The sequence below is a fragment of the Orbicella franksi genome, chromosome 15 (assembly GCF_964199315.1).
Source record: "Orbicella franksi chromosome 15, jaOrbFran1.1, whole genome shotgun sequence".
NCBI classification, from domain to species: Eukaryota; Metazoa; Cnidaria; class Anthozoa; order Scleractinia; family Merulinidae; genus Orbicella; species Orbicella franksi.
This window is the reverse complement of record NC_138159.1, coordinates 20,902,847-20,926,691: the sequence shown is the minus strand read 5'-3', so window position 1 is coordinate 20,926,691 and position 23,845 is coordinate 20,902,847. Positions and strand designations below refer to the sequence as shown.

At 41.0% G+C, this 23,845-nt stretch overlaps 2 protein-coding genes across 5 annotated transcripts in view; one reads left to right on the top strand and one right to left on the bottom strand.

Moving 5' to 3' along the window:
* The first annotated feature begins 2,791 nt into the window (after positions 1 to 2,791).
* Positions 2,792 to 23,845, top strand: part of LOC145470797 (uncharacterized) — a 36,007-nt gene continuing 14,953 nt past the window's right edge. The window contains exons 1-11 of one of the 3 annotated variants that reach the window (XM_081454639.1): positions 2,792 to 3,336; positions 5,853 to 5,914; positions 8,192 to 10,577; positions 11,408 to 11,613; positions 11,912 to 15,680; positions 16,105 to 16,213; positions 16,911 to 16,978; positions 17,396 to 17,458; positions 17,637 to 17,693; positions 18,167 to 18,235; positions 18,979 to 19,095. In XM_081454639.1, coding sequence (XP_081310765.1) covers positions 3,268 to 3,336; positions 5,853 to 5,914; positions 8,192 to 10,577; positions 11,408 to 11,613; positions 11,912 to 15,680; positions 16,105 to 16,213; positions 16,911 to 16,978; positions 17,396 to 17,458; positions 17,637 to 17,693; positions 18,167 to 18,235; positions 18,979 to 19,095 — 6,975 coding nt within the window. In that variant the 5' untranslated portion in view covers positions 2,792 to 3,267. Of the gene's footprint in view, positions 3,337 to 5,852; positions 5,915 to 8,191; positions 10,578 to 11,407; positions 11,614 to 11,911; positions 15,681 to 16,104; positions 16,214 to 16,907; positions 16,979 to 17,395; positions 17,463 to 17,636; positions 17,694 to 18,166; positions 18,236 to 18,978; positions 19,096 to 23,845 lie in introns of all 3 variants that reach the window. The other 2 variants (XM_081454636.1, XM_081454638.1) reach the window with 2 other exon arrangements.
* Positions 19,102 to 23,845, bottom strand: part of LOC145470811 (monocarboxylate transporter 10-like) — a 12,804-nt gene continuing 8,060 nt past the window's right edge. For both annotated transcript variants that reach the window (XM_081454660.1, XM_081454661.1), the window contains exons 3-4: positions 23,212 to 23,774; positions 19,102 to 20,911 (exon numbers count right to left, since the gene is read on the bottom strand). In XM_081454660.1, coding sequence (XP_081310786.1) covers positions 20,219 to 20,911; positions 23,212 to 23,774 — 1,256 coding nt within the window. In that variant the 3' untranslated portion in view covers positions 19,102 to 20,218. The remainder of the gene's footprint in view (positions 20,912 to 23,211; positions 23,775 to 23,845) is intronic.

The window sequence follows — 23,845 nt, the reverse complement described above, 5'->3', positions numbered from 1 at the left end:
ATTTTGCGTTTTTTTGTTGAAACCAATGGAGACACTTGGACTCAACATTGACACACATTAAAGCTTATGTTGACCGAAAAATCATGATTAAAATCATTTCCACTGTCACTTCAGTCTCAAAACAAGCTAAACGATATGGCCAGTTTTTACACCTCATAATGTATACTTGGTTTTCAGAATAAATTATTTTACTGTAAGATAACGCGGCGATAATCTGATTATATGATATGTGTTAGTTTACTGGGTCAAGAAACTATGTCGCAATTGAGTTCGCTGCTCTAGTTAACCCACACAGGAAGGCGAGCTAATGCATGTATATATAAGGTAAGAAATTGTCCGTTTTTTCAAAATCCGATACCAAGTTAGCAGTCGAACCGCTTGCAAAAAGTTTTGTTGCATGTATAGCATCAACAAATTTTATGGCTAACCTGTTATGAGTCACGCAGCAGTGGAAGCAAAACTAATGTCTGGAAAGATGCCGCTATATGTAGAAGAGTATTTTAAGGAAGGGAACTTTTCGCCTTGTTCATATTAGTCTTAGGCTCCGATCATACTACGTCGGAGGAATTTGAAAACAAAGGTTTCTCTCTGAAAACGCAGCAAATGTTTTCCTTCCACACTACACCGGAGGAATTTGAAAACGCAACAGTCAGGGGCACCCAACGACCGTTTTCTCTCTAATGCTGTTAGATGCTGTTTTAGGCTTTCTGGAGTACTTTTAAAGCTCTGTAGGTTAATTTTAGGTTGCACTAAAAAAATTTTATCTGTTCGGATATTCTAGGGGAACTTGAGTATTCTCGAATTTATTAGGGCTTTTTTGTCCATTTCCCGAAAACCTTAGGTCTTATCGCCTTTCCGAAAATGATAGCTGACCTTTTTTCGGTACTCAAAACGACATTTTCAACAGTCCGAAAACAACAGACATTAAATTTCTCATGTCACGAAAGTTCGAGGTGCCAATTCTCTCAAGAAAATCAGAGGGGATTAAAAGCCTTCCGAACAGATAATTTACCGAAACGATCCGTTGGGTGCCCCCAAACAGTTACCGGTCATTTTGGATTTGTGTTTGAGGAAAACACCGTCAGGGAAATCACATGTTTATCGTGACGCCATCGTTTTCGAAAAGCTCCATCCTCAAAATGATTTCCGTCCACACGAAAACGCAAAGCGTTCAAATTCCTCCAGTTTGAAGAGCCTTTTCGAAAAGCTCCGTTTTCGTAATGGATTAGTGTGGACGGTAGGCCTAACCGTAGAAATAAAGCTGCGTTTTCGAATTCTTCCTGTGTAGTCTGGACGCTGCCTTATTACATTGTACGTACATTTCAGACGTGATCTGTTAGCAGAAGATTCTCTCTCGTTTCCTGTTCTTTTCCAAGACTGTGTGTTGAGGGTTTTAGTTGAGACTTTGGACAGATTAGAAGGGCAATAGCATTAGGTTTCCTGCCATAATTACGCAGTTTGAAAATCATACGTACAAATGAGAAAAACAATAGTGCTGTCATGCACACACAAACCAAACAAGGAAGAGACCATGTTTTTATACAAGGTAGTCCAAATTATTTTAAATCTGAAATTGAAAGACACTTGTCATTAGCTTTCCGGCCACACGGAGACGTGTATTTAAGCCATCATTTCTGTAATTTTCACTTCCTGTTTCAGTGTTGACGAATTTTAAGACGGATTCCGCTCAAAGCTCGAGCAACAAGTGCAAAACTTATTTACTAAAAATCTACTCATAGCACGGTAACTTTTGGAATACTATATTTGAAACAACTCACTTTAGTTTATTTCTCTAATTGACCCCGCCATTAAATTCCCAAGCATTCTCGAGAAAGTTAATGTCAAACCTCGTAAGAATGCTTAAAGCGTGTGATGTTGAGTTTTAACTAAAGCGAAACGTCTGTTTCAATTGAAATATGGATAACTTCAAGTTCAATTTTCTCTCGCGGGGTCAGCTTGAGAGCTGAAGTCTCGATCAAGTTCTTTTTAGCTGTATTTAAAATATTACCATGTCATGAGGTTGTTTTGGTAACTTGATTTTTGCCGTTATTGCTCGAATGTTCTGCGGGAATCATCTTAACCCTTATTCCGGTAGGACCTTCCGTCATCTCTTTTTTAATTCTCTCTGTACTGATACGTTAATTTATTTTTGGTTTCATGGCTATGCCCAAAAAAGGAAGGATGGATGGAAACTCTTGGCAGTTTTTCAACTTGAAGTCAATAAAGAAAAATTAACTGCGGTTGCGAGTTAGTGAAGCCTTTATCGTGTCAAAAAGGTAAAAACAGAGAGGGATGAGCGCGAGTAGGCTCAATTTTGCTAGCTGTTTTGTTTTTAATCTAAGTTTCAACTATCTCCCTCATCATAGCAATAACCCTCCCAGGGGGTTGGGGCAATGGACCCGTGGAAATCGAGCCCATCATGGAGTGCATCGTGGTATTTATTTACTTTTTTTGGAAGAAAAGAAAGAAAGAAAAACAAAACAAAACAAAACAAAAAACAAAGGTAAGAGCGGGAGTTGTCCGCTTCTGGTTCACTTCGTCTTTCTCGTCTGGGTTGTAAGTAACGCACTCTTTGTGCGAGTCGAGAATCTTAAGCTGAGAACTTATATTGATCCAGTTCTTACTACAATAAAATCATTCTCAAATATTCTTAATGACCGTTTCATTGTTCCGGAAAGGCATGTTTCCTTCAGGCAGTTCCGTTTCCGGAACGCCCTTCCCGTTAAAACCCTGGAAACGTGACCAAAAGTGGCGACCAAACTACAGAGAGCATCAAAGTGTACTTCCGGTGACTGGTAACCAATTAGTAATCGAAAACGAGGCTAGTAGTCAAGAATTCCTCGACCGCCGAGTAATCAAATTTATGTTGGAAATGGTGGAAAAATATAACTCTGTATTGCTTAGTGTGGAGGTTTACAAGGCTTTTTAACAGCGGACGAGTTTTTATCATGGCGTAAAGGAATTCCTGCGTATTTCCCCCACCCCTGGCAAAGATATCTCCGCTTCCGGCTCACACAGCCGTTTCTGTCACACCACGCATTTTGCTCCCACGTAACAGCACTGCTCAATCGAGTCTTGAACACGGCGGTTGCAAAATTGAAAAGCACGATTGTTTGGTGACTAAATTGTTATGGAAATTCCCGTTGACATGTCATGTAACGCGAAGCCTTGTACAAAGCGTAGCAAGAAGGCCATGACGTGAAACGTTGGAATTGCATGGCGGTGTATCACGTTTTCAAATCAAACTTGGAACTATAAGCTTTAAACATGGACAACAGTACGGATAGCGGCGACTGCTTCTGTGAACTGTGTAGTCTGGATTTTACCACACATGGAGTAAGTGCAAGGTTTACTTGTTCGATAGACGAGTTGTGTTCGTTTCGCTTTTTTTTTTTCCATGCATCGATTTATTGAAATTTCGACTTGTTTTGATGGCTCTGTAACCCTGTAATGCAGAATTTGGAAGCTTTAATCCAGTAGACAGGATCTTTATTTACAAGTGGATAACTAAGGCGCGATACTGTTTCGTCTGGATTAATTGTTAGTTATGTCTTGTAAGCTTATCAACACTGCAGGGGTATTTCGTAAGGGAATCATGAAAGCATCTGTCGAGAAGTTGTACGTTTTTGTAAGGTTGCTAAGTTCATGAGTTTCAGCAAGGAACTGACCAATCAATTCGAATGACACATTATTACTATCTTCCACAAATTATGAACACATCAGTGTAACAGGGTTAGTCAGACGTCCACTGAATAACAATTTTAAATGAATGATATGACAGGATTAAAAAGTTTGAAGTTTATTAGGTGGTACTTTATCTATCTTCTCTACACAACCCAGATTGCGGACATAAGCTTAATTAGTAGAATTCTACTAGTGTACTAATGCAAATGCTGCAATCTGATTGGCTGAGCCACTTGTATACTATCAGCCATTAGAGTGCAGTGGCTGTCAGTTGTCCACGAAATGCGATGTTTTTATTGTTATTATGAAGTTTTGGAAGAAAGTTTAGATGTAAATGGATAATTGAATTCTTGAGAAGACTAGAATATAAGGATTCTTGACTTTAAAAACTTGAAATTATTGAAAAAAATGGGTGCATGCATGTAAACAACTGCAAATTTACCAAGGACGATTCAATACGTGCGATTTTGTTAAAGCGTTAAGTTCAATAAAGCGTTGAAAAATAATTAGAAACGTTATTTGCGTTAATTTCAGTTAGAATTCTACTAAAACAATTAGATTATTCGCTCTTGATTTCTATGAGGCGATAGTTGATTTGGCCTTTGGCCTCATCAACTATCACCTCATAGAAATCTCAAGCTCATAATCTAATTGTTAATAGAATTGTACTAGTATACTAATGCAAATGCTGTAATCTGATTGGCTGAACCATTGAGCACTATCAGCCATTAGTGTGCAGTGGCTGGAGATCTTCTACGAAATGGTGACATTTTGTCGATTTTCCAAAGTTTTGGAGGACAATTTTGATGCAAACGGATAATTAGATTCCTGAGAAGTCTAAAGGAAGGACATTTACGGTGTCTCGACTTTTAAAAAAGTTCAAATTATTGATAAAACTGATGCGCACGCACACAACTTCAATTTTAAATGACAATTCAATCCGAGCGATCTTTTTCAGATGCAAAGTTTAATAATATGTTAAAAAATAATTGGAAACCGTTATTTGAAGTAAATTTTAGTAAGAATTCTACTAAAACAATTAGATTATTCACTCTCGATTTCTATGAGGTGATAGATGATGAGGCCAAAGGCCTCATCAACTATCATGTCATCATGTCATAGAAATCTCAAGCTCATAATCTAATTGTTAATTAGTACTGTCCACTTTTGGGAATCACTGAATAATAAGAATGTACCTCTTGATCTGCAAATGTGCTTGTAAATTACAATAGGTTTTGCAACACATTTGTCAAACAATTTCTGAATTTTGTTTAAGATTCCCAAAAATTCACAGTGATCTTGGCAATATTACTACATAGTTGTCATTCATCGAACACAATGCAAGTTTTAGACAGTGATCAATAGCACTAAATTATTATATATATCATTACCTGACAAGTGATAGTGGAAAAAAAACTGCCAGCCAAATTCATAGAAACATAAGGAATACAAATTCTGTGAGTTAATTTATAATTTGAAGGGGTGCCTGGAAAAATGCCCCAAGTGACTTGAGGTAAATTCCTAGATTCTCCTTCCAGATTGCCTTATATTCCTTTGTGAAACACAAGGACAGTTTAATGTTGCATCAACAGTCACTTGGGGCCTTATTCTGTGCACTCCTTCATTCATAAAAATTAATGTGCAGAATTTGTATTCATTATTTTTCATTACCTTGACAATGGCATCATGAAGACACTGAAACGTTAGTTTTTATCATTAGCTTTTGCTTTTTTTAAGTATGACTTATACATAAATTTAGAAATCATTTGTCTTGTGCTCATTTTGATTAAAATGAAATGTAGCATACTATTGTATTAAGAACACAGAGATCAGCTTCCTCCTGGACCAAATGAACTGTTCTTTAATTTGTACAACAATAATATTTTAAGTTAATGAAAGTTGATGCCATCCTACATTTAATAACCAATTTGCTTTCTTTCGCCAATTGCTTTGCATTTCTTTTATTGCGACTTACACGTGAGTGAGGTTGGATTGAAAATTTGTTAAGTTGGTACATTTATTTGTTTCTACTTGTTTGTGATGATTTTCTTTATTCTCAATACCTGAGTTCTTGACAATGTTTTGACTTTGTAAGGGGAAATTGAAGGCCAATCTGGATCAGTATATGAAAGGTTCACTTGTGAACTGCTGCTGTTATTTTTCTGCAGGAGTTGGAAGAGCACACATGGTCTATTCTACACAACACAAACCTGAACAGGAAGCAAGGAAGGTATGTAATTTGACTATTATTTTAACGCTAATCCCACCTATTTAGGCTGTGTTTTCCAGAGTCATTAAAACTGATGTAGTTATATAGCGTCTATGTCTGGAATAAACCCAAGTGTGTGATCATTCAAATAGAAGGTTTTAATAGCATAATGTTAATGTAGAGTTTTAACTTGTATACATACCCAGGGACAGTGGAGCCAGCGGCTTGGGCGGGCTTTAGCCTCCCTTCCACTTTTTTACGACAATGACATTTTATTTTGTTTTAGTATGAGGTACGTATGAAAAAATAAGGAAGCAGGAAAAGAAAATGAAAAAAAAAAAAAGTCTGGTTCACTACAGATTATCCCCCAAAATGAGTTTCTTTGGTCTTCATTTAAACCAATGTCTTCTTGCGCCCACTGATAATCTTTCGAAGTCTCTGCAATCCAAGCATATTTCAGTTACCGCAAGGCAGAACCTTGCTCGTCTAACCGTCAACAGGTTTAGAAATGATGAATCATTTAATTCATTTTACGTTGTCATCCTTGCAAAAGTGAAAGAGCATCCCTCAGTTTCTGAGCCAATGCACCCAAGAAAACGACATGCCCCATCATGTTATGAAGTAGGCACTAGTGAGCCAGAAGATCCGACCACAGCTTGTGACTACTACAATCTACTACTGAGGACTATACTTTGAAACAGTAGGTTGCATTTCAACCAGCCAGCATTTCTTGTTTACCAGAATTTGGAAATTTCCTTATCAAGGCAACAAAAGGGGAAGATGTTGCAAAGGAAATGAATGACTTATTAACACATTTCAGTGGTGATGTACATGTATGTCCAACAACATTGGGTTTTCAGCTAAGTACATTCGAGGTAGAGTGCTTTGAAAACATCTTAAATGAAGTGAAATCTTTGAATGTTCACGAAAGAGATTTAATTAACCAAGTAGCAAGAATCTGTGAGCTAGTACCCATCCCCGCTGCCACTAATTCAACACGAAAGTGTTCGTTTTCAGCTGCTAGTTGAGTTAAAACCTGGCTTTGCTCTCAAATGCACCAAGCACATTTTATTCATTTGTCCATCCTAAACACACACAAGACAAGACTGGATGGTATTTGCCTGGCATCGGTTGCCAATGCTTTTGTATTGCTCAGTGACAATCGCAAGATAAAATTTTGGGAAATTCACAGTGGCCGATTTCCATTAACTATTGTGTTGAGATATATATGCAAGTGAGTGCTGTCGCTACATTGGACTGCTGACTCCTAATATTGAAATATGGAGCAACGCTTACAAGATGATGGACTTCGTAAAATGCCATTTTAGAGTTTTTATGAAATTTAGCTGCTGTTATAGACAGTTGTTGTCATTCCAGAGTCACTTCTAAGTAATTGATTGTATCTCATAACATTAAATTGACTGAGTAGTAAACTACTTCTGTTAACGTTAATTCAGTTTGTGTTCTCTAGTTATTTGAAAAAGGAAGTAAAATACATTTATAGAAGGATTCACTAGTCAGATGAAACTACGTAGCATTTGAATGGTACTCGCTTTATTTAGTGACGAGAATTTACAAAGCTACAACCTCGTACCAAACCTGGTGGAAACTTTTTATGTTTCCACATTTTTTAACATTTCTGCACCATGCACTTCCTTCCCACGCATGTGGAACTTGTGTAAAAGTACAGGTTAGTGTACTAAGGTCGTGATGTGTCATTGGGAGCTGAGAAATATGAATCAAGTTTACAAAAACTCCAAAAATATTGCTGGAAAAGCACTAAAAGTAACCGTCATTTTATACTTTAATCCAGGTTGATTTTTTAAAAGAAATACACCATCATGGAGAATGTTATAAATACCATTTCTGAGCCTCTAGATTTAAATATTTTCTGGGGGATGATGCCCCCAGACCCCTCTCCAAAGTCGCGCCTCCAGTGCTGGTTTTCAAGCCCCCCTCCCCCCACTTGAAAATAGGCTCCGCCGTCCCTGATCCCAGTATGTGTTTGTGTGACCCTTGGTGGATGTTCCAGTTCTGAATGTGGATACAATACAAACTAAATGATACACAAATGTATATGTATCAAAACAGACATATTTTCTTACTTCTGTTTCATTTGTTTGTGGGTCTACTGTGCAGTGACTGAACTTGTTGCTTCATTGTAATGTAAATATTAAGATTAGTATTAATATAGAACTTTATCTGTCTGTATAGTCATCCTTAATTCATTTCTTATCAGCTCATTCTGATAAAGTAAATGCTTTCTCAATTAATGTAGTGTTTCCTCTTTCCTGTTAGAGATTGTGCACATCCTTGTAGTCTATGCAAAGAGCAGTTCATTGGACTTTTAGAATTCACAAGTCACCTGCATGGTGAAAATCACCAGGAAAAGCTTCATAACTGGCGAAAAGACCAACAACAAGAGTGGAGTCCAGAGAAACGAGAGTTGCACAGCCCTGACGAGAAAGAAATACAGAGCCCTTGTAACAAAGACAAAGATAAGCCACCCACTGATTTGGCGACAGAGGATCTATCAGGTGTGAGAGATTTTCAAGATTCTACCAGTGTTCAAAGTGGGGAATCAACTATGGGTGACAATCGCTGGGGGAGTAGGCGTGGCAGGGTTTCATCAAGAAACATACCTAGCCTTCTAGAGGATCTGCCTCCAGTTGGATATCACTACCCAGAGCAGCTTGAAATGAGAAAGGGCCTGCCGCCAAATCAACCATGGCAAAATGAGAGATGGAGAGATGAAAGAGGTTATCCAAGTGATGGTGGTCTAATGTGGGATGGTGGACGTAGGGAGACATGTAGAGAATTTAGAGATGGTCCTTGGTACAATCCGGTATTGGAAGGAATGGATGATCCAAGATACTATCGAAACAGAGATGATGACAGGTATTACTCATCAAGGGACTCTCCCAGACTGTACCCTAATGATCAGTTTTCACCTGGCTATGCTCCAGGTCCCAGACAAAGAGATTCGTTTGAAGGTGATTCAGGGTTTCAGCCGAGATATGATGATCATCGACCTGATCTTAGAGATAGAATCACTAGACGTAACAGTAACTCATCACATCCAAGCCATAATAATAATGGTCAACAAAAAATGAAAAATGTAGTTGGAACATATTCTGGAGGAAGCAGGCCTGAAGGTCGTGGCAGCAGTAGCCAGAGACGTACTCCCCCCAGCAGGGAGGACGAAGGAAGAAGAACAGTACTGGAAACAACAAAGAGAGATGCCAAAGACAAATCACTGCCAAAAAATAGTCCTTCTTCAGAGAGTCCAAGTGGGAAAAGTGGTAGGAAGAGTAAGCCACGAAAACTAGCACGATCTGAAGAAAAGAAGAAAGATGACTCTAACAGTGGGGATGCTGGTACAAAGGGCAATGAGCTGGAAAGAAAGAAACGGCAGGAGACTGCAGTGATAGATAAAGGAAAAAGTGGAACTGAATCTGCATCTACATCAGCCTCTCGATCTGTTGTTGCTGATGAAAAAAGTAAAAGCGCAGGAGATAAATCACATATGCAGCCCAGTAACTCATTAACTGAAGGTACTGCATCAAGCATGAAACACATGGCAGATCCCAAAGAGAATACCTCTTCAACATCTAAAAGCATCCTACGTTCATCTGCTAAAAGAAATTCCCTTTCATCAGTCAAAGGAGTCCCCTCTCCGAAAAAGGGTTCCACCTCAGCATCTAAAAAGGATTTCTCTTCACCAAGTAAAGGAGAACCTCCCTCTCCATCCAAAGGAACCCCACCTTCATGGACGAAAAGGAATTCCGCTTCACCCAGTAAAAGGGATTCCACATCAACGTCTAAAAGAGATTCTTGTTCATCAACCCCACCTTCATCCACCAAAGAAAATTCCACTTCATTGGCAAAAGAGGAGTCCTCATCATCAACCAAAGAAGTGTCCTCGTTATCAAATAAAGGGGGTTCCTCGTCATCAGCCAAGGGAGATATCTCTTCATCCATCAAAGGGGATTTCGTATCAACAGCCAAAAGTAATTCCTCTTCAACAGTCCAGGGTGAGTCCTCTCAGACAGTCAAGGATAATTCATCATCATTGTCTAAAAAGAGTGTGGCTTCATTAGCCAGGGGGGTTTCTTCTTCATTAGCCACAGGGGATTCAGTGCCAACCCTTGGTGGAAGTTCTCTGATAACAGCTATGGAGAAGAAAGACCCTGGAAAAGATTCAACCATACAAAGAGATTCCTTGAGCTCTCTGAAGGATAAAGTTAAATTAACAGCAGTCTCATCAAAGAGGGAAGGTGAACTCATTTTACCATTTCAAGAAAAAGAAACTTTAGTTGTGTCCCTTGATGTTAAAAACATGCTTTCTCAGGAGGGAGTGAACACATTGCCAATACTTAGTGACAAAAGTAAGGATATGCCATTGCCGAAAATGGGGGAAGTTTCTTTGCCATCAACAGGGGGAAAAAATGATCAGGCCTCCTCGCCGTCCTCGTTCAGCAGAGACACCAGTTCCTCGTCAGCATCGAATGGAAAAGAGAAAACAGCTGATAACCAGGCTGCCAACATCTCAGGCGAAAGTAAACAAAATGATTTAACAAGCTCTTCAGCTGCAAGTGCGTTTGTGGGTTCACTACCATGGGGAAAGAGAGAGGAAGAACTCAGAGCCTTGCTTGGGATAAAGAAAGAACCAAAAGATGAGGAGGTAAAGTGGTACATGTAGTTAATTTGCTTAAGCTGATAAATTGACTTACTCATGCCCAAGCTCAGAACTCTCCTTATGATTTGGCTTTGTAACTCAGTAAGCAGGCAATTTCAACCAAACCCTCATCTGTGATTGCTACCCAGGCCTGCTTGAGATAACCCGCTGTGTACCTCTTAAAAAAGAGAAGAAAAAACAAACCATGATTGCTCTTTATTTTCATGTTCAGGTATGTTTCAATCAGTTCCTCATGTCCCATTACGTATGTTCAGATAAACTTTAACAACCTGTTTATCAGTCAGCCCTCACTTATAATGCAGGTTTGTAGGAGGTATCCCGAGGTTTCCTAGGGAAGGTTAAAATAAATCAAAAATCCTTCTGGAATGTGTTGGTCAATGGTGGTGAATTTAATTAGTTAGAACCCATTATCAGCAGTTGTACTGTAAGCTCAACGTTTAAGAGATGAGATTTACTACAAGTGACAAGGACAAATATCTGTGGGAAAGGCAGTGTTTGAGGACAGGGAGGCTTACAATGGGGTTTCTGCTGGTTATGCATAAAGATGTACGGCATTTTTAACCCGCTGGTTATTTCAGGTTGCCAGTACCCTTGTTATTAATTATAACTCTTAATTAGTTTTAATCAATTTTGTAAGAAGGAGGGAGATTGTTGTTGTAGTTGTTGTTATTGGGGGTATGGTATGGCATGACACAATATTTGTTTCAGTTAATGTTTCGGTAATTCTTGCTATCTCTTCGTTCTGATGCATATTCATTTAACTGAAATTTGCTTTAAAGTGTTGATATTCTAAGCCCTCAACTTTTTTGCTTCAGTCAAATCAAGTGTCAGCGGAGAGTCAGACAAACCGTCCTGTTTCCAGCAGCAGTATATTATCTACAGGGCACAGCCTGACCTGCGGGGCAAACAAGTCCTCCTCCCCAAGACATGTTCCAGTTGTCTCCCAGTTGTCGTTGTCTCGGCCGCAGTGCAGTTTTGTTCATATTGATGGTGTGCAGTGTGGTGCTGTGACATGGAACAAGTACGTGACAATGTGTTTTGCAATTTTTGAAGCAAGTCGTTTTAAAGGAGCTCAGTCACGGAATTTTGAGTTATTTTAGCCACGTCCAAAACAACCTTTAAATTGAAGGAATTCTGGGCAGGCAAAACTTTTTGAATTGAATGTCTTTATTACGAAAACTTTCCCCAGATGTCCAAAACAGGCAGGCAAAATCATCCTCACAGCTGGTCAATTTGTCCGGTGCCTGTCCCTTAATGAAACCCGTGACATTGCACTGTAAGTGAGCTATTAAAACATGAGCATCATCTTTTCTCCACAGGTACTGTTCATATCATCAGCGTGTGTTTAATAGCGAGGAGACCAATGCCCACGAACAAAGCCTTGTCTCGGAAGGAAGCCAGCTCGCAAGGGCTGACCCCCGCGAGTCTAGTAAATCCCCCAGGGGGATTGGTCGACCTGGGATTTCACAAATCTTCAAACCGACCACCCCACCTTTCGATCCTCCCAAACGTTTTAGGGTGGATGGGAGAGTGGACGCCATTAGTGGTGTCAACACCGATCAAAGCCTTTTGTCTTACAACAAAAACGATCGTCAACTGGAAGGACAGACGGAAAATGGTAGGGAGAATGAGGAAATCGATCTTAGCTCTACGGTGTCCTACAAAGCACTGGGAGCTGCCGGGGGTCCTCACAGAAGCATCGATCTCAGTACCACAGTGAGAGGTGCCACAAGGAGCTTGCTCCTGAGTGGTCCTTCGAAGGATGTCAACAGTGAGCCCAGAATTGAGTTAAGCAACACGGTACCAAACCTAGGACGGACGTCAGAGCCTCATGGTGCAACACTTGACAGTAACAAGATCGATCAAGGTATTGATTTGAGCGGTACTGTACCAAACCTTGAAGAGCTGTTGGCGCTTCATGAGTCATCTGCAGACAAGGCAAGTGGTCCCAAATTTGACCCAAGCAAAAATGTGCTACAACAAGGAAAATCTTGGAATCATCAGGGCTCGTCAGTGGATAGAGGGCCAAACATTGACCTCGGTGCAACGGTATCTTTTCGTCCAAGGGCAAGACATCTGAGTGGCTCATCTGTAGCGAGTGATAATGCCCCAAGTATTGATCTGAACGAAACAGTTTCTCAACCTGGAAGATCTCGAACTCCTCTGGATACCGACCTTAAAGATGCACACTCGGCAAACTTGGAAAGATTTGTCGGCCAACCTGCTACAGCTAGTTCCGGTATACCGCATTTAAAAGATGATGGTTCTCAGAAGCGTTCATTAACAACACGTCCTCATCGAGAGAGTTCAAGTGCGTCGCCAACACCAAATATAAAAACAGAAATGATAGACTTAAACTTCAGTACCAAGCTTCTGGGCGTGCCACATTCTGTGGTCACGCCTTTCCACACCAGCGTCCCTTCACCAAAAAAAACAACAAGAGAAATAACCAAATCTCCCTCCGAGTTTTCCACCCATTCATCAATTGCAGCTTCGCCTCGAAACTATGCGCCATCGTCACCTCAAAGCCGCAGAGTGTCTACATCACCCATGGCAGGTGAGCAATCCCCGGCTTCTACGGTCTCCCTACCCAACCTCTCTCTTAATCTTTCCAGGTTCAACCTCCCTCCAGCTGTGCGTAAAGCACTGGCGGAGCGGTACAGTGGTAGGAAAGTTCCCAGTGTTACCAGCGGTCAGTCAGCTGAGCTTCCTGAAGGTCGCAGGTCCCAGCCGCTCATCACAGACCATACCAGGAATGAGGTTCCGAATGAACAGGGAAAGAAGCTGTCTCCCTTACCAGCACGACTCCGGGGTAGAGGACAGCGGAGTGTTAGCTTAGACTCGCCTATGGTAAGGAAAGAGAATTTGCACGGTGTGGACACACCTCGATCAGTTCTTCTAGAACGAGGAAATATTTATGATACAAACCGATTTCTCAGCCGACCGTTGAGGCAGACAAGCGAAGGACATAATCAGACAGGTCTGAGTGCGTCTGAGCGTACTTACGAGGGCTTGGTCGCGAGGTCGAATAATGTAGCCCCTACAAGTGTACCTTCCACGTTTAAGCCCGTCCAAGACAACTCAAACGAACTTCAAAGTCGCGGCCTTATCGATTTAAGCTCGACGTCTTACCTTCAAGGATTGTCAGTGCCCCCGTCTATCCAGGGGAGACCGACCGAGGGGACGCGAACGACTATTGACAACTCACGATCACCTGCTAGACCTTCAGTGCTCCAAAGTCGAGGTTTAATCGATTTGAATACCACTAGCACCGATTTTGGCTCTCGGAACGTAGCCATAGAAACTCCCGAGGCCTTTTCGGTGATTAAACGCAAGCGAGAAAGTCCCTTTGAAGGATTGGAAACGTCAAGTTTAGGCACTGAAACGCTCGTAAAAAGACTGAAGCAAGACGACTCGAGCGCAGGAGACACAATTGTTACATACCGATCTGGAATAAATGTACAACAGTTGTTGACCATTGAGCGCGACGAACAAGATCAGTTACAGAATTTGCACAAGGTGCAATCTAGATTAAAATCTGTCCGCGCACAAATTCAGAAATTATGTACCGAGCTGGACTCGCTGAGCAGCGAGGAACAAAGAATCACACTCAAAATGGGAGAACTGCGGAATTTGCGGTTAAGTATTCTCGAAAACGCTTGTTATGACAGACAAGAACAGGTGGCTAGGCTTGAGGCTGTAACAAGAGAATCCAGCACTTCTACCGTTGATGATAACACAACTGCTCCAGTTTCAGGTGGGCCTGTGGAAGGCGACTTCTTGGAATATGACCACAGGAAGGTTGATACTCACAGTAATTCTTCTTCTCCACCAACTCATTCGCATAACGTTACTTCACATGCAACGGAACGTAACGATGACGTTACTTTACGTGCAACGGGACGTAACGATCACGTTGCTTCACGTGCAACGGGACGTAACGATCCCGTTACTTCACGAGCAGCGGGAAGAAATGATGGTTATTACGTCGATGATACAGAAGAAGATAAAATGGCTATTGAGTTTGATGATGATGGTACGTCCCATGGAGGTATTTTTTCCACTGAAGACCCGTTGAGTGCGAGTAGATCGAGTGATAATCCAATGTTGGAATCGCGTGTTTCTGTTGGAACTGCAACAAAGTTTGTTTCAAGAGACCAGCCTTTGCACAAGTACCAACCTCGTGAGAAAGAAAAGCTTACCGTGGCATCCAAGCGATCATCGCACAGAAGAGAATCATACAACGATGTTGACTTATATCGAGGGACGAATAATGTCGTACAGGCTTCCAGGGCGCCAATCAGCGAAAATACGACGTCTAGAGAACTTGCTGCGCATCAAGATAGTGACCCGAGCAGTTTTGATGGGGTCTCAGAGCGCTGTCATGCTAGTGTTCCAGGGACATTTGGAGGACCGACCGGGCAGAAGCAAAATGATTCAAGCAGAGGTAACGAAACGAGGAAAGATTTCATGAAGAAAATGAAAAATGTGAATTTGCTAGAAAAAGTGCCTCTTAGGAAAAAGAGCTTTTCGGATGTGAATGTTTCCAAGACCATAGAGGCGAGCAGAAAGAAAATACAGTCAACACGAGAAAACATGAAACGTTGGAGGGAACAAGAACTTGGAGTAGATTTGCTCGGGTCAAAGGAGGATCAAAAGAAAAAACGTGGTAGTTCATCTAGTACAGAAAGCCTCGAGAATACTTTGGAAAAATCTGGACCTTCACCCGTGAAATTTCCAGTTCGCGATAAAACTTCGAATAGAAAGACAACAAAAGAGTTGAAAAAATCGAGTCTTTTCCATTCTGGTAAGAAAGCTTCCAAAGAGGCGCGAAGAAACAGGGTTGATAAATCCCAATGGAAAAACAAAGAGAAGTTCAAACTAGCAGAAGTGGTTCCTTCTAAAAGACGTAAGATCAACAATACTTCGTGTAATAAACCGTCTAGTGTCTCTTCCAAGGAGAAAACATCAGCCAACGAAAAGGACCAAGTTGTTAGTGCCGCGGCTCACACGACCACAACTGACCTAGGAGGATCTGGAACTGAAGAACGGAACAGTGCAGAAGACGAGATTCCAACACGAGATGTGGTAAGTACTTCATGTTAAACTGTGTGAGGCGTAACAGAGTTTTGTGTTGACCAGGAGGGAGTCTTAGTGACGAAATTATTAGCGCGTTGAACTCCAGCTTAATACATTCGAATTTGATCCCTGACCATTGTATTTTATTCTGTTTTTATAAGATACCTTACTCTTACAGTTCATTTGCGTAGTTGCAGGTATTTCAAGTCGATCGGCTGGATATTTCAGAAAATTATTAAATATTTTTGAACTCGAACTCAAAGACAGACACTATTTACAACTTTTAAGTACCCTATGTTACAAGGTTTTTTAATCGTGAACAGTGTTTTGTCAAATGTTGTAACTCCTAAAAAGCAATGTCCCTCCCAGCTTTCAAAATTCTACGCAGATTTTTTAATTGTCTAATCTACAAAGACATTTGCGTTTCTTGTAGGACGGCCCGTCTGGAAACGCATCCAATACTACCTCTCGTCGAGCGAGCCATCTACAAATTCCTTCTTCCACTGTGGAGTCTCTGAAGAGGAACATACAGAATTCAAAAGGTTGGCACATCACACGATATAGGAACCTAACAGTGATTTACAGCTCTCTTACGTTCCACAAAACTTCCCTTTTCCATCTTTGGCTAGGTCTCTGTCACGTACGCGAGAATCTTTGTTTACAATATTTGTGTCCTTAACACTAGCGATGCAGTTTCTGATGGAGCTACAAAAACATTAGTTCTGAATATTGAAAGGGTACAGCACGGTTAACTGTCCCAAGGAATTTGAGCCCGATGCATTGAATACTTCGGTCTTGTGCGACGCGGCTTTAAAAGCTGAAAATTTCACAAAGAATGTACGAGCTCATTAACGATTTTGTCACCGAGAAATTTTGCAGTTTTTGAAAGCCAATTTCTCCTTGAATATTACACGCAAAGAGCCAAAACGTTCAGCAGTTACTAAGTTTCATAAGCGCTTTTAATGTTTATAGTTAATTCGTGTCTAGCGTGATACCTTTTCTGCGCAAAGTCGTATGTTAATGAGGAAAAATGTAAACAATGATGTCAGCAAAGATTCTCCTATTGACGGCTGTGAAGCTACTTTAAGACTTTCAGACTTCAGAGCTTCTGTCAGTCATTAAAAATAGATGACATAGTTCACATGAAACACACGCCACACAAAGAGCGAGTTAGTACTAAAGAATTTCAGAATTCCGCTTCTAACGATACTGATTCGATTGTTGTTATTGTCTCAGAAGGCAGACAGCACCGCGGTCCATTGCCGAATAAGTTCAGTGGTCATACAGGAGCTGTGTGTGGTCTAAAGGTGTGTGCAATAAAATGTTTTTTTTTTGTTTTTTTTTTTTTTAAGGCTTGAAACTTGCTTACCGCGGTCAAACGCAAATATCTAACGTCACTTTCGGTTTTCGTTGCCTCGAAGCCTGTAAGAGTTTCAAGGCAAAAACATTTATATGGCAGCAATGGTACTATCTGAAGAAACGGGGACCTTTTTACAAAAAAAAAAAATATTTGCATTGTACCTTAAGTGTTACATTTATGCACGTCTATAACGACCAGCCTGCAGTGTTCTACTAAAGTTGGAGACCCACTATATCGCAACTAAGAAAGTAATTTTAAATGTAGAAATAGCATCAACTCGGACAAAAAATCCGAATTTGAAATTCCTTTAGGGTTGGTAGATTCGTTATTTGTTACTATAATTGCATGTTTATTCCTCTTACAGGTGCACAATGGTCATCTGTTTACATGTTCAGCTGATAAAACCACAAGGTCATTCAACATTCAGGCGAGTAGATTCATATCCTTAAAAAGGTTTCTATTTCAGATAATGATAAATTGCATGTGTGGTTGTTGCTGTTTTGATTGGCTGAAAAGTGTGGTAAATCAGGAGAAAGATGCCAGGAAAAAAAAACCCCTCAAAATCGGTAGTTTGATGGTTTTGTGTTTTGTTTTTCTTACTTTAGACAGGACAATGCGTTAAAGCGTACCAAGGACATCATCAAGCCGTCAACTGTATCGAGGTTTGTAAAGCTTTACTTTTCGCTGTAATTTTAAACAGTTTTCCTTTTCCTTTTTTGCCGGGGGCATCAACTTCAACATCAGCCTGAGAAAATTTGTTTCTCTAGAAGATCGTTTATTCGACAGAAACGTTCCCGTGGTCATGATGTCGTGCTAAATGATTTGCTTGTTTTTTAGATCACAGATCTGAGACTACTCTCGCGGGTGATGGAAGTTAGTGCGCACGGGAAAAATAAATCGTCTGTCATGACTTATAACTATATAAGTGGGCGAAGTAAAATCCATGAAAGGAATTGAGGAATTGTTCAGAGATATGACGGGCTTCGTTTGTAAGAATTTAGTCAGATGGAATCACTGCCTAGCATGTCTAGTTTGCCGCTAAAATTAATGTACTTATCGTCCCCTAGAAATCCCTTGTCAAAATAAAAGACATGAATAGTGCTAAGTCTGGCAATTCTTTTGATCTTTACCATAGGTGTCAGTGGATAAGGACAGATTGTTTACTGGTTCTAATGATCAAACCGTTAGAAGCTACAACATCAAGGTAATTAAGGTGGAAAAAGTGCTTGGAATATCAGAAATAACATGAATTCAGAAATAACAAGAGCTATCTGTAAGAATGATTATCATACGCATTTTCCCTTAGATAGTGCTCAGCAGGCCACACCATGGGTAGATATTTGGTACCTTTAGATTGGACTACGAGTACGAAATTGAGTATGAGTGCGATTTTCGATGTTCAAACCAGCGACGTTTCCAGTGCCCTAGTTCTTCATGCTGGTTTTAGGTAGAGAGGGTAGCTCATGGGATGAGATGGGTATGTGTTGTGATAATGTGAAGCCTGCTAACTAGAATTGAAAAGTCGTCCTCGTACTCGATTCCATAGTCGTACTCAAATTTAATGTCCCCTAATAATAATAATGATAATAATAATAAAAATAATAATAATAATAATAATAATAATAATAATAATAAAAATAATAATAATAATAATAAAAAAAAAATAAAAATAAAAGCTTTATTTAAAACTGAAAGACCGATCAGCGACGTCCGGGAGGAAGACGCTGGTATAAACCGATGATCAGTATCTATAAATTACATGGTAAAAAACAATAATCAGTCAAACAATACTAAAAAAAAAATAATCTAAACACTACATTTATGATCAGTCTTGTCTAAATCACTAAAAAATTTAAAAAGTTTAGTTAATGTACCGTGATTTGGCACCTCAATGCGATATAGAAAGTAAAATAGTGCAGTCTAACTATTTACCTTCTTTGTTTTTAGAGTGGTGTTTGTACTCACAAGTTTACGTTGGACGGTCGTGTCATGTGTCTTCACGCCGCCTTTGATCTTCTGTTTGTTGGACTCAGCACGGGAGTAGTGGCTTCCATAGATTTGCTGGTAAGTCACGCGGGAATGCGAGCGTGGGTGCGTGGGTGCGTGGGTGCGTGGGAGATAGGGAATGTTGGTGCATGGATGGCACCTTCGTCTTCACTTCTTTTAGTTGCGACGCAAGTTTAAACTTTTACACGAAGTTCACGTTACCGCGACTCAAGCGTCTTCTTACCTTGCTTCAACATTTCATAAGACCAAATTATTAAGTCCAGGGAGGCGGAGGCCGCATTCTCTCTTGGTCAGCAGCAAACCAAATAACGACCTCTGACTTGCTCCGATTGTTTGGGCATGCGCAAAGTGCTCGGTTTCGATTGCATTTTTTGGCAGATTTGAGTGGAATGGATTCTGAGTCTGCGCAGAACGATCGTGAATCGCGGTCATTCAAAGTTGACCGGCCGGAGATGGTTCTAGTGCGGACCAAAAAAGATCGCGGCCTCTAAAGACGAGAATGGTGGACATGTACAAAGTATAAATTTTAATTCTTCGAACAATTTGTATCAGTAATAAAAATGTGTACAGATGGCATGTCAGTGGTCAATGCATCGATGGCTGATACACGACATTAAAAACTTGCTTAAAAGGGCAAGGCAACGGTACCTTTTGGTAAATTCAACTCTTGTCGTTTACCTGTAAAGGCTTCTTTGTACTAAAAATATTGTCAAATCGCTAAAATGGCCTCAGTTACGTATTCTACTTAGATTCAACGCGACTCTGTTAGGCCATGTCCATAGGCTCGCTTTACGTTTGTAAACGCATTCTACCGGTCTGATCTGATCGTCTTGTATCATCTTTAAGGGAACTTTATGTCACATACAGTGGGTCTTTCTTACAAGGTTACTTTCAAATGGAAGCACAGTTTATGGAGGTAGCAAAACACCAAGAAGGTGATAGCAATTACTAAAGATTGGGCAAATTTAAGACGGATTATAAACGAGAAACAGCAGCAACTTGACTAAACAGTTTGGCTAATTCTTAGACCATGAGCAAGCGGTGTGCTACTTTCTGAGCGGCGTATTTCCTCCTTCGATCATGCGCAATGGTGCCGCAAGATGCCGCACTGTTCTTGGCAAGTGAACACGACTCTGCTGACCTTTGTGTCTTGGAAAAACTTCCTCTTTCGCAAACCTGATCACACAGCTGTCAGCTTTTCCATGTAAATGTACTCCCCGCTACTTTCAACGAAGTAAATCGGAAGCCACATCGTTGAACCGTAAGGTTGCGCCGACAACTCACTATAAAAGGTTCTTAGCTTTGGATTCTGCCCCAGTCCGTCGCACATATCGTTGTTAAGTGGTTCGTCATTGTATTCGAGAGATTCCATCACTATTTCTTTGCGGTCGTCGGAAGGTGGAACCCAGTTTAGAAGAAACATGATTGACGTCGCCAACATGGTTACAGCGCCCGTAATGTAAAAAGAAACGTTGTAGTCGTTGGACAAGTCAAAAAGCCATCCGGCGATTGGCGGACCAAGCGTTTTAGGGAATGCCATCAGGCAATAGAGCACGCCTATGGCACGCGCAACGCGGCGAGGACCAACAAGGTCACGCGTGATCACGGGCACAAGCATCTCGTAACCGCCGTCGAGCACGCCAATCGCGACGGTGTACACGCAAATCCACGCGTATTTTGTTGCCAATGTGACAAGGGACGTCGACAGAGACATTAAGAGCAGTGTTACTTGGCAGACTTTCAGGCGATTGAATCGAGGAAGATCACAAGCAAGGCCAAATCCAATGCTCCCAATCAGGACTCCAAAGGCTAAGTAACCTGTAAGTAATGAAGCTTTGGTTTCATTAATTCCTTTATCTTCCGCAAATCGGACCTAGACGAGAGGAGAAGAACAAATTGATGTTGAATAAAGGTAAAGTCTGCATACGAGCCTAGTGGCCCATCAGGCTGGAGCAGGAGCCATAATCGGGGACGGAGACCGTAAGCCTTGGGACCCGCGCGTACCTATGATATGGGACAATTTTTCTATTTTTAGAACAAATTGCGCCATCCTGACGTCATATATCCGCGCGGATCCGCGCACGTGTCGGGGGCTCTCGCGTGGATGTTGTCACGTTGCGTGATCAAATGGTGAGAGTTGAGACACCTTGAGAGATTATCTTGCATATTTTTCACAGCGATGGCAGGGAATAAGGCAGGGAATACGAACCAGGGCGCTTATATGTAGTTCTATGCTCTGAGCTAATGGAAAAGGTGGGTTTTTCAGGGTCGAAAACAAGACTTCAATCTCGCGCTGGGAATGAATAATAAGATCTGCTCGCGCTAGTTGTAAGCTTACGAGTGTGTTTTTGCGTTTGTTCTGACTTACGAATATAGCAAGAAAACTCTCTACTCAGGGTATCGAGTTAATTTGTGAGTTTCTCAGACAATGGTTACTCATAACCAAAACCTGTTTTTATGGTTTCTTATTGTTTCTGCTTGTTTGGTGAGTTTGCAAAAGTTTTTGAAAGGAAAGTCTGACGCGTACAATTAGCTCATTTGCATAGTGCAGCTCGTGCACTTTCAAGTCCGAGTCGGTGTTTTCAATTGTCAACAAATCTTGACAAAGATTTCTTTAGTTGTCTTTTGTGCTGAGATGCTGCAACAAATTTCACGAACACAAAAAAGGCTATATCATGTATGTTTCTTCAACATAAGCATAGTGAAGTTTTACACTGCGAAAATGAAAATAGACAAGGAGTTTTGATAACTCGATCAACAAAATCGAAATCGTTATTCGAAGTTGATTAAAGAAAGCGTCATCGTTACTTTGCTGATTATTTCTGCTTTATTCACATATTTTCAGCTTAGCTTTTAATATGTTCTCAAACATTTATCAATCTTAAACATATTTAAAAACTATAGAGTTATTATTTGAGTTCGATGTACGCTTTCACACGAAAGTGCGGCGGAAGTACAATTTGTGATGTTTACAAAACACGCATCGGCGGGCGCTCTCATTCATCGACAACAGAGAATTTACTGGATTTTTACACGAATAAAACTGAGCAGTATCTACGGACGTAACGTTTTTGGGCCTTGATGAAACATCAAGCGTTGCTTACAATTCAGGCGAACCTCAAACTGACCAAACTAGCAATTATTTTGTTTTACTTTTCAGTCGCGATAGACTGGCAATTAAATTCCTCGCAAGCGTGTGGTAAGAGGAGCTAGGAAACTATGAAGTCCTGAAGCTCTGCTATATCAAAATATATCCAGCTAGTTTTTTGCTGTGTAATGGAAAAGCTGTTAATCTTCAACATATGTGAAATTTAAAGTGGACTAATGTACAGCTCATGTAAAAGAAGCATCCGTCGGAACACAACTTGGTCAGCGATATATATAAGCTTAACGCGGAACATACCTAAATTCGACACTGTCTTACTTCACTCAAACTGGAGCAGCTTACGACGAAAATACTTAAGAAAAATTCCAACAGACGTAAACGCGTTGAGTTGTGGGCTAAAAACATGAAAAATTTCGGGAATTTCGGACGCCATTTCCCCCGCGCGACATCCACAAAAATCCTCGCAGTATGTACGCGCGTGTGCCGCAGGCGATGGCGCAATTTGTTCTAAAAATAGAATTATTGTCCCATATCATGGGGACAACCCCAATACTAGTAAAAGCGCGCGCTTACGGTCTCCGTCCCCGATTATGGCTCCTGGCTGGAGCTGATCCCGGTTTCTGTAGCGTGAAGCGACTAGGAATATTTCTACTCCCCCCTGGATGGGATGCTAGTCCATCGCATAGTTACCCCCCAGGGTTAAATTCGCTGGGACCCATTTGTACACCTGGGTGGAGAGAGGCACCGTGAGAGTAAAGTGCCTTGCCTAAGAACGCAAAACAATGTCCCCGGCCAGGGCTTGAAGCCGGACCGCTCGATCCGGAGTCTAGCGTGCTAACCATGGGGCCCCGCACCTCCACAAAGAACAAATTCATGTTGAGTACAAATCACTAATTAACTTTTAAGGTGGCGGTGTTCATTTCCCACTTGTATAATGATGTAACTGCTCTTTCCAAGTGGGTCATAAGAATACAGAATCCGATTCTGCTTTGAAAAGTAAATTCTCCCAAGTGATATCATAGAAAATGCTTAAAGATGGTAAAAAAGAATTTGAAAGTGGAGCTTACCAAATGAACAAAAGGCACGAGAAAGACGAGCATAAACACACACAGCGCTGCTACCCATATGGTGTAAGCCTTGTTCTTGAAGATACAGCTTCTGTGTTTCCTTTGTTTCTTTGTGTGTTTGTGAGTTTTCCTGCCTTCAGATTCCACTGGTCGGAAGGTCAAGCCGCATAGAAACATAACACTTTGGACACAAGCAAGAATCCGAAATGTTACCGCGATGCCGTATTTCGATGTTAGAAACTGTATTACAGGGCCATAGACTAGGGTCCCACACGCCGCACCCGCCAGAGCTATCCCCGAAGCAAGGGCCAGGCGCCTTCTGAAGTACTTAGTAAGAATCACAATCGAGGGGAATAAGCCAAGGCTTGATCCCAGTCCCCAAACTACGCCATAGGTCGCATAGAGAGGTTGAAGCGTTGTTACAAAGGAGCTGGCGAGAAGGCCTGAGGCGGAGACAAACGACCCAATGATGACGACTATTCGGCTCCCATAACGCTCCGCGAGGGAGGTTGCAACGGCAGCGAAGAGATACATCGTGCTGGAGGCTAGTGAGGCCACCCAAGCTATCAAATACAAAAATATACATGTTGCGCAGTCTCACTCGATGATGGTGTTATTTATATCATAAATATAT